Consider the following 14,191-nt stretch of genomic DNA (forward strand, 5'->3'; position numbering starts at 1 on the left):
AAACTTACATGGCCCTGTGTGAAAAAGTAATTGCCCCCTTGTTAAAAAATAACCTAACTGTGGTGTATCACACCTGAGTTCAATTTCCGTAGCCACCCCCAGGCCTGATTACTGCCACACCTGTTTCAATCAAGAAACCACTTAAATAGGAGCTGCCTGACACAGAGAAGTAGACCAAAAGCACCTCAAAAGCTAGACATCATGCCAAGATCCAAAGAAATTCAGGAACAAATGAGAACAGCAGTAATTGAGATCTATCAGTCTGATAAAGGTTATAAAGCCATTTCTAAAGCTTTGGGACTCCAGCGAACCACAGTGAGAGCCATTATCCACAAATGGCAAAAACATGGAACAGTGGTGAACCTTCCCAGGAGTGGCCGGCCGACCAAAATTACCCCAAGAGCGCAGAGACGACTCATCCGAGAGGTCACAAAAGAACCCAGGACAACGTCTAAAGAACTGCAGGCCTCACCTGCCTCAATTAAGGTCAGTGTTCACGACTCCACCATAAGAAAGAGACTGGGCAAAAACGGCCTGCATGGCAGATTTCCAAGACGCAAACCACTGTTAAGCAAAAAGAACATTAGGGCTCGTCTCAATTTTGCTAAGAAACATCTCAATGATTGCCAAGACTTTTGGGAAAATACCTTGTGGACTGATGAGACAAAAGTTGAACTTTTTGGAAGGCAAATGTCCCGTTACATCTGGCGTAAAAGGAACACAGCATTTCAGAAAAAGAACATCATACCAACAGTAAAATATGGTGGTGGTAGTGTGATGGTCTGGGGTTGTTTTGCTTCTTCAGGACCTGGAAGGCTTGCTGTGATAGATGGAACCATGAATTCTACTGTCTACCAAAAAATCCTGAAGGAGAATGTCCGGCCATCTGTTCGTCAACTCAAGCTGAAGCGATCTTGGGTGCTGCAACAGGACAATGACCCAAAACACACCAGCAAATCCACCTCTGAATGGCTGAAGAAAAACAAAATGAAGACTTTGGAGTGGCCTAGTCAAAGTCCTGACCTGAATCCAATTGAGATGCTATGGCATGACCTTAAAAAGGCGGTTCATGCTAGAAAACCCTCAAATAAAGCTGAATTACAACAATTTTGCAAAGATGAGTGGGCCAAAATTCCTCCAGAGCGCTGTAAAAGACTCATTGCAAGTTATCGCAAACGCTTGATTGCAGTTATTGCTGCTAAGGGTGGCCCAACCAGTTATTAGGTTCAGGGGGCAATTACTTTTTCACACAGGGCCATGTAGGTTTGGATTTTTTCTTCTCCCTAAATAATAAAAACCACCATTTACAAACTGCATTTTGTGTTTACTTGTGTTATATTTGACTAATGGTTAAATGTGTTTGATGATCAGAAACATTTTTTGTGACAAACAGGCAAAAGAATAAGAAATCAGGAAGGGGGCAAATAGTTTTTCACACCACTGTAGATAGCGTAGTCAGCAGGATTAGATAGATAGATAGATAGATAGATAGATAGATAGATAGATAGATAGATAGATAGATAGATAGATAGATAGATAGATAGATAGATAGATAGATAGATAGATAGATAGATAGATAGACTTGTTCTACATAGTCCCCCATTTCAGGGCACCATAATGTTACGGGTATTTGAGATCCCTCAGGTGGGTTTCACAACTTCATAAGATACATCAGCTGGCTTCTACCCTTTGGAGTCTGTAGTCGCTATTGTTCAACAAAGCTGTGCCAATGACAGTCAAAGAAGCCATTACGAGGCTGAACAACTAGAATTGAACCATTGGAGACGTCAATAAAAGCTTAGGATGACCGAAATCAACTGTCTGGACTATGATGAAGAAGAAAGAACACAGTGGTGAGTTCAATAATCGCAAAGGGACTGGCAGGCCAAGGAAGACCTCCACTGCTGATAACAGAAGAATCCTCACTTTGGTCAAGAAATAGCCCCCAAACGCTTGTCTGACAGACCAGACACAGTCTTCAGGGGGCGAATGTGTGTGTTTCAGAGACGACTATCAGCAGAAGACTTCATGAAAAGAAACACAGAGGAGGCCACGCTGCAAGATGAACACCACAAAAACAGGACGGCCAGATTACAGGACTTCAGAGAGCCTGCAGAATTCTGGGAAAAGGTCTTGTGGACAGAAGAGACAAAGATGAACTTCATCAGAGTGATGGCGAGAGCAAAGTGTGGAGATGACCAGGAACTGCCTGAGATCCAAAGCAGCCCACCTCATCTGTTACACATGGCAGTGTTGGAGATGATGGAACTGCAATGAATTCTGAGGTGTATAGAAACATCTGATCTGCTCGATTTCAGTAAATGACAACAAATTCACTGGATGGCACTTCATCCTACAAGTAGATAACGAGCCAAACAGGCTGCTGAGGCCACACAGGAGTTTATCAAAGCTAAAAATGGAAAATTTATGAATGGCCAAACCAGTCACCTGATTTCAATCCAAATGAGCATGCAGGGGACAAATAAGCGGGAGCTGAAGATGGCTGCATGAGAGGCCTGGCAGAGCATCACCCAAGAAGACCCTCACCACCTGCTGATGTCTATGAATGGCAGACTTCAAGCAGTCATTGCATGTGAGGGAATATGAGACAAAGTCCTAAATAGTAGACCTGCCACTGCTGTGTCCCAAACATTATGGTGCCCTGTAATGGGGGGACTGCATAGAAAAAGTGCTGCAAATCCCCTTAAATGAAAGCCAGTAGTGTGAACTTCAATCACAATGTCAGAATTGTTTGATTTGTAATTTTGAACTGTGGAGTAAAAGTGGGGCGTAAATCAATGAAAAAATGGGTCTTTGTCCCAAACATTATGGAGGGTCCTGTATAAGGAACACGCATGTCACCTGCCTTCCTGCTGCAAAGTAACATCTGATGTGCAAAACATGTGTCTAATACTCGGATAATTTATATATTTTCTCTTTTCCAGAATCCGAGATCACGGAGACAACAATTCTTCCAACGACAATTCTTCCAACAACGGTGCCTCCGACGACGGAATATGTTGAAATACACGCAGAAACAAAGCCATTCAATGGCACGCCATTCTCAGAATATGATGTCGCTGGAAACAAGCGCTTTACAGGTACTGTGCACTCCATGTGTGTATCTTACAATAAAATGCATTCAGGGTGGCACAATATGGCAAAGTAACTCCCAGCTTAAGGGACTCACGATCGACGCACGTCCTGGTGACAGTTTGTGTGGACTTTGATTCTTCACGCTGTGTCTAGTTTGCATTTTCTTTGGCTGCCATTGCCTTCTTCCACATCCCAAAGGTGTGCTTATTAGAATAACTGGTGAGAGTGCGTCATACGAGTGTTGGACTGGCACCCTCACAATGTATATTTCCGGCCACAGGGCAGGGCTGCCTTTATGAGGTCCAACTCTCCATGACTCTAAAATAGGGTGACACAGATTGAGGGAGTGGGGGGACAGATGGATGATGCAGTGATTAGAGTTTCTGCCTCAGAACTTCCAGAACTTGAGTTCATTTCCCAGGCCAGGCACAGTCTGTGTGGCGTTTGCAGGTTCTCTCCGTGTCTACATGAGTTTTCCCTGGGTACTCCATTTTCTTCTTATTTACTAACGATACACCTGTTAGAATGGGCAGTGACTCTACAGTTTAGGGATGTCCTGTGGTAAGACAAGGGGGTGTTTTTAATTTATTTAATGGTTTTCACACAACCCCTCTGAGGAGCGATGCACATGTGAGAACAGGTGCTAGTCAATCAGATAATAATTATCATTTGAGTGGCACTAGCAGATAGCCAGGGCAAGCATTATAAAAAGGGTGGGTTAGTGCTAGAGGGGAGAAGTCGTGTTGAAGAAATGAGAAGGAGAGAATCGTGAACGCTTACGGGAGTGGGATCTGGATGAAAGATAAGAATAGGCAGCTTCTGTGTGTGACAATCTACAGAGAGAACATCCGGGGGCTGCATGGATGTCTCGCGAGGTTCACATCTGCTGACCTGAGGAACAGGCATGACAGAGAATGTGCCAGAAGGTGGGAGAAACCAGATGCACCGAAACCCAGGAATGGGCAAGACGCCCTGAGAACTATGGAAGTGGTGGTTCAGGTCTACGCTGTGCCCCCACGGAAACCAACAGGGTTGTCCTAAACTCCAAGTCCCATGTTGCCCCGTAGGGAGGTACTGTCCTGTGTTTGAAGGTCCTTCCAGTTCACAGATAGATAGATAGATAGATAGATAGATAGATAGATAGATAGATAGATAGATAGATAGATAGACAGACAGACAGACAGACAGACAGACAGACAGACAGACAGACAGACAGACAGACAGATAGATAGATAGATAGATAGATAGATAGATAGATAGATAGATAGATAGATAGATAGATAGATAGATAGATAGATAGATAGATAGATAGATAGATAGATAGCGTAGTTGGCAAGATTAAATAAATAGATAGTGTAGTTGGCAGGGATAGATAGATGGATGGATGTATAGCATAGTCGGCAGGATTAGATAGATAGATAGATAGATAGATAGATAGATAGATAGATAGATAGATAGATAGATAGATAGATAGATAGATAGATAGATAGATAGATAGATAGATAGATAGATAGATAGATAGATAGATAGATAGATAGATAGATAGATAGATAGATAGATAGATAGATAGATAGATAGATAGATATTCATGTTTTCTATCTATCTATCTGAGACAGTACAGGCCGTTGACGTCTAATAATATCAACTACCCGCTATGGACAATGAGGGGTGATGTCTTTCCGCCCCGCCTAGGGCTTCACGTGGGTTTAGACTGGCACTGTCTGGTTTGTTGAAATTGGTCTTTCATGTGGATGGAAGTGACATCAGCGGTTCCTCCTTCATTCTTAAGGTAAAACAGATGCTAAGGTTACGGACCATGTGATCCTGTCACCCTTCCCCTGGGATGTTCCCTGAGCAGAGCCCATAAAAAGCTCTTGAATCTCGTGTGTAGGACACAACATAACTAAGTGTGAAGCTAAGATGGCTTTAACTGGTGGGAAGAAGGTAAGCCAGAGTTGGACAGAAAGAGAGAGAGTGAGGGCTTGTGATGGGTACTTTGAGGTGGAGAACTCGCAGTTTTTATTTTTGTATACTTTGGCCTCCTTGACAATAATGAGTGTGTGGGGCTACTTGAGGGGTTTCACTAATAGAACATTTTGGTGCTAACATATTATTTCTCATAATTATTCATCATTAAGCAGAGAAATAACAACCAGTAATGCAGATTGTAGCTGATGTAGAAGTGCCCCATATTGAAGTGGAAAAAAAAAGAATCCTAGAAAAAGTCTTATCACCAAAAGGAGGCAACAGGATGAGGTCCAAGTACTTGTTGACTGGGAGATGTTTTCCAGAGACAGGTTACCAAAGGGTGATACAGTTGAATGAGCGCCATGTGTACACAATGAGGGGGGAGATCAGCCCCCACCAAGCTTCTGACAAGAGGGAGACGGATGGCCCACATGATTCTTACTTTTGACAAAACTGCAATTCCGCACATTCACATCTGAAAGGAATTAAAATTCTTGGGCAACAAGAAGTCTCTAGCAGCTTTAACTTTCTCAGCCATTAAGATCTAATTATTCATTTCAATTGAGTGAGTAAGTGCCAGAGAACCCTTGTTTTGAGTTAAATATGCCACCTTGGTGAATTTGTCTGGTTTTTGAATTAAACTGGAATAGGGAGGATGATGTGGGTGCCTGTATAAGTACAGCTGTAGACACAGGAATAAAAAAGAGCTACGCTATTGATATACAAGATACATATTTTTACACCATTGCCATATTCAGATAATTCAGGTGACATTCACTGTTTTAATGAGACCCTTGCATATCACTTATTGAGGACCTTCAGTTTGTGTTCAGAGCTCTTCCTTCACTTTTTCATGTTTTTCTTATGTTGCAGCCTTATGCTAAAATCATTTCAGTTCAATCTTTCCCTCATCAAGCAACACTCAGTAACCCCGGAATGACAAAGTTCACTCTTGCACTTTGGTTTTGTTGGCTTTGTTTCGTCTTTGACTTTTCTGGTTGTCCACTTGGCATTCAAATGAATCTCCAATGTCTGCCTGTATTTATCTGTGCAGCACAGTGAAGCACCTGCAGTTACAATGGAAACTCATCCAATCAGACAAAATGAAAAGAAGGTGATGTGCTGCACTGCCTTAAGAAAATGGCTATTTTATCACGATGCCAAAGATGTGGCAGTCTCATGAAGGAGATGGGAACCTGAGCTGACACATGCCACTGCTGCCATCACCTGCGCAATAGCATTCCGGCAATAAAACATGGTGGTGCGATGGCATTAGGAAAGGGATCTAGCCATAAAAATCAAAACTAAACCTGGAGTCCGGACCTAAAAAATAACTACCCTGTATACAAATGAGAATAGCTATAAAAAAAGAACAACAAGAAGAAGAACAACAACAACAAGACGAGGAAGAAGACAATCATGAAGGAGAACAAGAACAAGAAGTACAAGAAGAACAAGAAGAACAAGAACAAGAATGAAAAGAAGAAGTTTAAGAAGAACAACAAGAACAAGAAAACAAATGAGAACAACAAGAACAACAAAAAGAAGAATAACAAGAACAAGAATAAAAGAAGAAGTTTAAGAAGAACAATAAAAATGAGAAGAACAAGAATTACAAGAACAAAAAGAATAAGAAGAACAAGAATAAAAAAGTTTAAGAAGAGAAACAAGAAGAATAAGAAGAAAAAGAAGAGGAGGAGGAAGAAGAAGAACAAGAACAAGTTCAAGAAGAAGAAGAACAAGAACAACAAGAATGAGAAGAACAAAAAGAAGAATAAGGACAAGAATAAAAAGAAGTTTAAGAAGAGAAACAAGAAGAAGAAGAAGAAAAGGAGGAGGAAGACGACGAACATGAAGAAGAAGAACAAGAAGTACAAGAAGAATAAGAACAAGAATGAAAAGAAGTTTAAGAAGATCAACAAGAACAAGAAGAAGAACAACAACAACAAGAATGAGAAGAAGAACAAGAATAACAAAACAAATGAGAAGAACAAGAAGAAAAACAAGAAGAATAACAAGAACAAGAATAAAAAGAAGACATTTAAGAAGATCGACAAGAATTAGAAGAACAAGAATTACAAGAACAAAAAGAATAAGAAGAACAAGAATAAAAGAAGTTTAAGAAGAGAAACAAGTCGAAAGAGAAAAGGAGGAGGAAGAAGAAGAATAAGAACAAATTCAAGAACAAGAACAACAAGAATGAGAAGAATAAAAAGAAGAACAAGAAGAGGAACAAGAACAAAAAGAAGAACAAGAAGAATAAGAACAAGAATAAAAAGAAGAAGTTTAAGAAGAGAAACAAGAAGAAGAAGAAGAAGAAGAAGAGGAGGATGAACAACAACATCAACAAGTTCAAGAACAAGAAGAAGAAGAATGATGCATGGTGATGGCAGCATCATGCGGTGGGGTTGTTTTTCGGCACCAGGGACTGGAGACAAGTCAGGGTTGAGGGAAAGTTGAATGAAGCAAAGTACCAAGCCAACCTTAATGAAGACCTGCTCTGGAGTGCCCTGGACCTCAGACTGGGTTGAAGGTTCACATTCCAAAAGGACAATGACTTTAGGCCCAAAGCAAAGACAGCCTAGGAATAGCTTGGGGACCACTCTGGGAATGTTCTTGAGTAGCCCAGCCAGAACTCAGACTTGGAAACAGTTGTCAACTGGTGGTCTCCATCCAACCTGACAGAGCTTGAGAAGATCTGCAGAGAAGAATGGCAGAAAACCTCCAAAATACAGGTGTGCGAAGCTTGTCCAGTTTGTAAAAGAGGACAAGAGAAAGATAAAGATTTGGTGTGACACTGTGACCTCTTATATTGTAAAGGCAAAACAATAAATGCAGCTTTTAAGCAAACAAACATCTCTAAGGAACGCAAGTCTCAAATTAGACTATCGAGGATGGTAACACTTATGACAAAATGCCAGCCTGACAGGAAGAGGCAGGTCCAAGTGGAGGGACGCCGGTGGTGACTTCAAAGGTGGTGAGGTTGTCAATCATCCAGTCTGTAGAAGGAGGAAGAAAAGATCCCTGTGGATTGGTGAGAAATTACAACCACCAGAGCCTTTAAGATAAACGTCCTAATGAAGTTTCCAACTGTGTCCCGGTGATCTTGATGAACTCATTTTTAAAATCACCGTCTTGATCCACTGCACTAATTCCCTTCATAATTTTAAACACTTCAATCACGTCTCCTCTTCATCTCCTTTTTGCCTAAACATAAGTCAATTGTTTCTCCTGATGTAAAGAAGAGTTACGGAAAAAGCATCTTATTTGAAGTAAATGAAAAAAAAATGCAATTCAGAATCTGCCACACTATCTAACAATGATCGCGTCTCCTGACAAATTTAAATGGAAAAACACTTCAAATGTCATGTTTTTTTAATTTGTCTAGACGCGGTGTGTGAATTTCATTATTATTATTTTTTTTAGTGTGTTTATAGAGCCAATGTGGCATAAATTACGGCCTGAAGAAACCATGTAGTGCTGGGAAGAAGCTGCCTGATTTCCACGGCTTCCTTTAAGAGATGTCTGTGTAAAACATCTTCTCAACCCATTTGGGAGGGTCGGCACGATCTGCGAAACAAACATAAACTTGGCAGTCGCCGTCCCTGTTTTGAGTTCTGACAGATCTGTCCTATCTTGCGCTGGGAAAGAAACCTTGATAGGCATTTATGAAAATCACAGCAATACCTTAGAGGAGCTTTTGATGGGTTCAAAGGGTTCCTGCTGTATGGTTGGGAGGTAGGTGAAAGTTTTATGAGTTCAAGGGGCTCCCGAAATGCTTCCTGTAATACTGATGCGAGTGGGTGGTAGAAGTTTCCATAAATCCCCTTACAGATCCTCCTCTGATACTTCAAAGACACTTCCTTTGTTTTTGTAGCCCATGTTGGGAGAGGACACCAGTCCAACAGATAGCACAGTCATGGCCTACATCCACAACTCACTCATTTGGGGTTGTCCATGAGAAGTGGGAAGAAACAAAGTGAAATCACACAAAACCCCAGGGGGGAAAAGTGAGGACTTGCAGCCAAGATGTGAATTTCTTGCCAGTGTGTAAAAGTCTAAGCATGTAGGAGTGGAGACTGGGAGAGTCCTCAGCCTGACCTCACACCCATGGGAGTTTGATGCCTGCAGCTTATAGGCTGCACCATCAGCAGAATAGTCTTGATGCTGATGGTGATGGTGAAGTTTCTCCTATTATTTCTCTACAAGATGAAGAAGAGCTTCAATATAACCTGAAGGTCACCAGTCCATGCCACACAAGCAGGAGTGAAATCTCAGGCTGAAGTACGTTGGCTGCTGCTAGCTGACCCTATGGATGAGTGTTTTCCGTTAAGCTTCTAGGTTTGCTTCCTGTCTTGTGCGTGATACTGCCAGGATAGGCTTTGTTCCCCATTTTGACCCTGAGGGGATGCAATGGTACACTATATGGCCAGGAGTTGGTGCCCTCCTGACCATCACACCTATAGAGAGTATTGTGTGAAGTTCTGGTCACCACTTTACAAAAGAGACATAACAGCACATGAAGCTGTTCAGAGGAGAGCAACCATGTGCATCCCAGGTACTTCAGGACATGTTGTATTCTCATAGAATTAATCCTGTTCTAGTCTCAAGCTAAGGAGATGATGAGAGAACCTAATCCAGGTTTTCATAATCTTCAAAGGTATTGACAAAGCACATCCAGGGTAATTCTTTTAGCTTAAGGGTGAATCGCGTACTTGAGGTCGTCGGTGGACATTAAGGGCATTTAGGACTGAAGCCACATAGCAATTCTTTACACAAAGAATTATGGAAATCTGAAACAAACTACTGAGATATGGAGTTGAAGCAGAAATCATGACAACCTTTAAGAAGTATCTGGGTGAGATATTGGGACAGCTTAGCTATTAGCTTAGACTGAATGGTCTCCAAGGGAAATGTTCTATATGAGCTTGTTGTACATCCCATTCCAAAAACCGTGGGTATTAACATGGACTTGGCCCCCTTCTTTGGGGCTTCTGGGTAGTCTTTCCTCAAGACTCTAGAGTGTGTCTTTGGAAATGTGTGCCCATTCAGACAAAAGAGCATTGGTGAGGTCAGGATCTGAGGTTGGAGGATCTGTGCGGGCTGCTCAAGTTCTTCCAAGTCTTTATGGACCTGGTTTTGTGCACAGAGGTCCAGTTATACTGGAAAAGAAAAGAGTCTTCCCCAAACTCTTGTCACAAAGGTGTCTAGGATGTCTTTTTATGCTGTCACATTCACTGTACCCTTCATAGGACCCATGGGACTTTGTCCAAACCTGGCCATTCTCTCTACTCCACCAGACTGTACAGTAGGCACTATGCATTTTAGAAGGTAGTGATCTCCTGGAATCTTCAAAGCCCGGATTCGTCCATCAGATTGCTAGAGATCATCACTCCGGAGAGCATGTTTCCACTTCTGTGGAGTCCGATGGCAGGCAGTGTGTTTTACGCCATACCAGCTGACGCATGCCATTGACATATATAGTGTGTCAATGACAGACAAATAAAGAAACCAAAAAAAAGGTATGGGGCAGCCACCCATATAATATTCCTGGCTGCAAATTTATAAATTAGTTGTACAGATGTGTAGAGGTTCGAGTCCAACACAGAACTGATTTGAGATTGTCAGGATGGAGGTTTTTAAAGGCAAGCAGAGGAAGTGACGTCATCAATGGGGCCAGAACCGGTGTGACGTCATCAGGGCCTTGTTCATAGACATATATAGATAGACGTCGCATTCACTGTGTTGCCCGGTCGACACGATACGTCAGCCCGTACTCCATATTGCGAGTGGCAAAAGTGCCATTTAAACTAATACAGGTAAACGTGGAAACCGGGTTTTCTGATGAAAAAACAATAACTTTTAAAACCGTATCATTTACATACAACAGATTTTGGCGAATCGTTTCAATGAAATTATTTATATCCATTTATACACTAATAATGACAATTATTAAATATAATTATTATTATTATTATTAAATAATACCTCCCATATGAGTAACATTTCTCGGACTGCCTTCTTCCATCTCTGAAACATTTCTTGACTTCATCCTGTTCTTACGAAACACAGTACTGAAGTATTGGATAATGCCCGTGTCACGTCACGTATAGATTACTGTAATGTTATTCTATCTGGCATCCCACAAAAACTTATCCATCGCTTACAACTTCTCAGAATTCTGCTGCCAGGATAATAACCTGCTGTTCTAAATCCACTGAACATATTACACCTATTGCATTCTCTCATAACTTCACTGGCTCCCTGTTAACTACCGATTACAATACTAAATACCGCTCTTAATATTTTAAAGCTCTCCACAGCCTCGCTGATCTCCTACAGATTTACGCTCCTCTCATTCACTCAGATCCTCATCTGCAGCTCGACTTTCTGTACCGCACATCAAACTCTGTGCTATGGGAGCTCGAGTGTCTCTCATTGTGCTCCTCAACTCGGGAATTCTCTTCCCTCTCATATATGTCAGCTCGATTCAATAACACATTTTAAAACTGCCCTCAGAATTTATCTTTTCAAACTGGCATACCAATTGTGAATTTTGCGCTGTTACTGCCAGTTATTTTCGTTCGTCTTTATTTTAACAGTGAAATGATACACTCAATGACAAAAATAAACAATTCTATTGTATACAAATTGGCTTAATAATTTCTGAAAACATTTCACTCATTCCTCTCTCAATCTCTCTCTCTCACATACACACAATGTGGTTACTTAAATATATACAGGATAGGATCTAAAATCCACGAAACAGAACTGTCTTAGCTTTTTCCGTGTGTTGCCACTCTGTAATTTGAGAGTATTCAGTCTGGCAATATGGTGCAGCCTTAGTTTGTGGAAGACAGACACAACTAAAGACTTGAACATAAAATGATGGTTGTCAATTTCAAACTGTGTTTCCTCGATGTGAGAACAAACACATCATCTGAGCCAATCTCAGCCCGAACAAACTGATTGATCACAGATACACTGACAGCTTGTCCGAAATTCGACTGTCGGATAACACGCTCAGCTACTTTGACCACCTTGACTGGACCCTCAGAAGGAATCATCAAACCTTCTTTGTTTTTTAATGTGAGCGAGTGGTCGCTTTGATCATATGACGCCGGTACAGCATCTGTTACCAAACTAGCATGGCACACATCACAGGACAGCTTTCTCAAAATCCCGTCTAAGGGCTACCTCACACTGCTTCCTGAGGTGGATTTCTTTGGGAAACCTTCAAAGTTTGAGAAATGTTAACAGCTAACAACAATCTACATAGTTAGTGACTAAATACGTTTAGCCAAAACGTTGTTTGGAGGCTCACTTGAGGACATAAATGCATAGCTTTGCTATCTTAGCCTGGCATTGCTAAAGTTAAGATTACAAAACGGGATTTTCTAATGGCCAAATATAACCAAAACAATTGTTCAGCTTTACCTATGAAATGTAATCCCTGTGATCTGGTTTGGAGCGTACAACGGTTTGTACAATCCCAAACAGCACATGCGTGATGCATCTTTATCCATTACTTCACTCCACAGCAGTGCCACTCACAATATGGCAGCGACGTTAATGTACGATGCTGCTGGTCATGAGGTGTCTAGTAATTCTATGTCTGTTGCCGTGTTGGCAGGGGGCGGAAGTGAGATCATCAATGGCCCAATGGCCCCAGAACCAGTTGTGACATCATCATGGCAGGAGCCTGAAAGTGACATCAGCAATGGCCCAAAACTGGATATGACGTCATCAATGGGGCCAGACCCAGAAGTGACATCATTAGGGCCAAGCAGAATTTCCCATAACTGATCTGACGTGAGAAGTGAGATAAAGAGTCACTGTACTCCGTCATCCCCTGGTCTGGCGTGGAATTACTCTTGTTCAGGTCCTTTAGCTGCCTCCCATGCGCACGCATGTGACAAGTGATTTTAGGCTTATTGTCACTTGCTCTGTCAAGTCATGAAGCTTCTGGTGCACAGTTCTTATTGCTTCCTCCAGTGGTAATGTGAACTCTGTTGTTACTGATACCACAAAGGACAGGTTGACTTGTATGTGTTTCAGCACTCAATGGACTCCCTCTGTGAGTTTGTGTGGTCTCCCATTTTCTAGCTAAGAAACTGTTGCTCCTCAACCCTTACAACACTTCACAATAATAGCATTGTGGGTAGACATCAGCTTATTGGGTGTCTTCACTCATCTTAAAGACTTGAAGGTTGAAGTTAATGGCCTGCTCCACTTTGGTCTGATATGAACAAGTGAGGGTGAGTGAGTGAGTGAGTGACTGGTGTGGCTGCCTTCTATTCTGAATCAGTTGCTCCATTGAGTCTATAATAAAAACGGGGAACCTCAAACGAAAAGATGGATGTCTGAGTTTTGTAGGACACGTAAGGATACTGCTGTGAGTATTTATTCATTCATTTCTTCCTTCATCTCTTTCTAGCTCCTTACGTGAATTACATCCGTAAAGACCCTGGTGCTCCTTGCTCCTTAACGGAAGCCCTAGAATATCTTGAAGTGGACATCCTGGAAGACCTGTTCTCAAAAGAAGCTGCAACAGGGCCACCTCAGAATAAGCCTCACAACATTACGGTGGTGGCGATGGAGGGCTGTCACTCCTTTGTAATCCTGGACTGGGCACGGCCACTTAAAGGAGACATGGTTTCAGGTAAGAAGACCCTTCTTCGTTACAGTTAATCTGAAGAACTCACTCCATAGAAACTGGAAGCAGTTCGATCTTGTGCAGAGCAGCTCAGTCCCATTTTTTCATTTTTAATTTTTAGGTGGTCATTAGAGCAGCCGAACAGAACAGGCCACTGTAAGTCCTGTAAAACCCAACCGTTAAATGTCTTCAGAGCAGTCGTAATTAAATCATTCGACAAAGAGGACGGTGACAGAGGAAACCTCAGGCTTTATTAGATTAGTTTCAGTGTAACAGAGACACAGAAGATCCACCATTGTCACTTTTTCACATATAGAGGTGTCATGACTATGTGGGGCACCTGATTGTAAACTTCTCATCAGCTTTAAATGCCAACCCGTCTTGGAAAGAGACTGGTTAGAGACTAGCCTAAGTGCCCAGCATCGCCCATGTATATTTGTACAATGGGTTCAGGTGTTTTTTGTTTTTTTT

The 14,191-nt window shown here is 41.8% G+C and overlaps 1 protein-coding gene across 1 annotated transcript in view; it reads left to right on the forward strand.

Annotated features, from left to right (window-relative positions):
• fndc1 (fibronectin type III domain containing 1) overlaps positions 1-14,191 on the forward strand; it is a 147,123-nt gene that overhangs the window by 109,441 nt on the left and 23,491 nt on the right. Inside the window, exons 15-16 of the mRNA XM_028792044.2 lie at positions 2,946-3,101; positions 13,502-13,726. Of these exons, the coding sequence (XP_028647877.2) occupies positions 2,946-3,101; positions 13,502-13,726 (381 nt within the window). The remainder of the gene's footprint in view (positions 1-2,945; positions 3,102-13,501; positions 13,727-14,191) is intronic.

The sequence above is a fragment of the Erpetoichthys calabaricus genome, chromosome 15, assembly GCF_900747795.2.
Source record: "Erpetoichthys calabaricus chromosome 15, fErpCal1.3, whole genome shotgun sequence".
NCBI classification, from domain to species: Eukaryota; Metazoa; Chordata; class Cladistia; order Polypteriformes; family Polypteridae; genus Erpetoichthys; species Erpetoichthys calabaricus.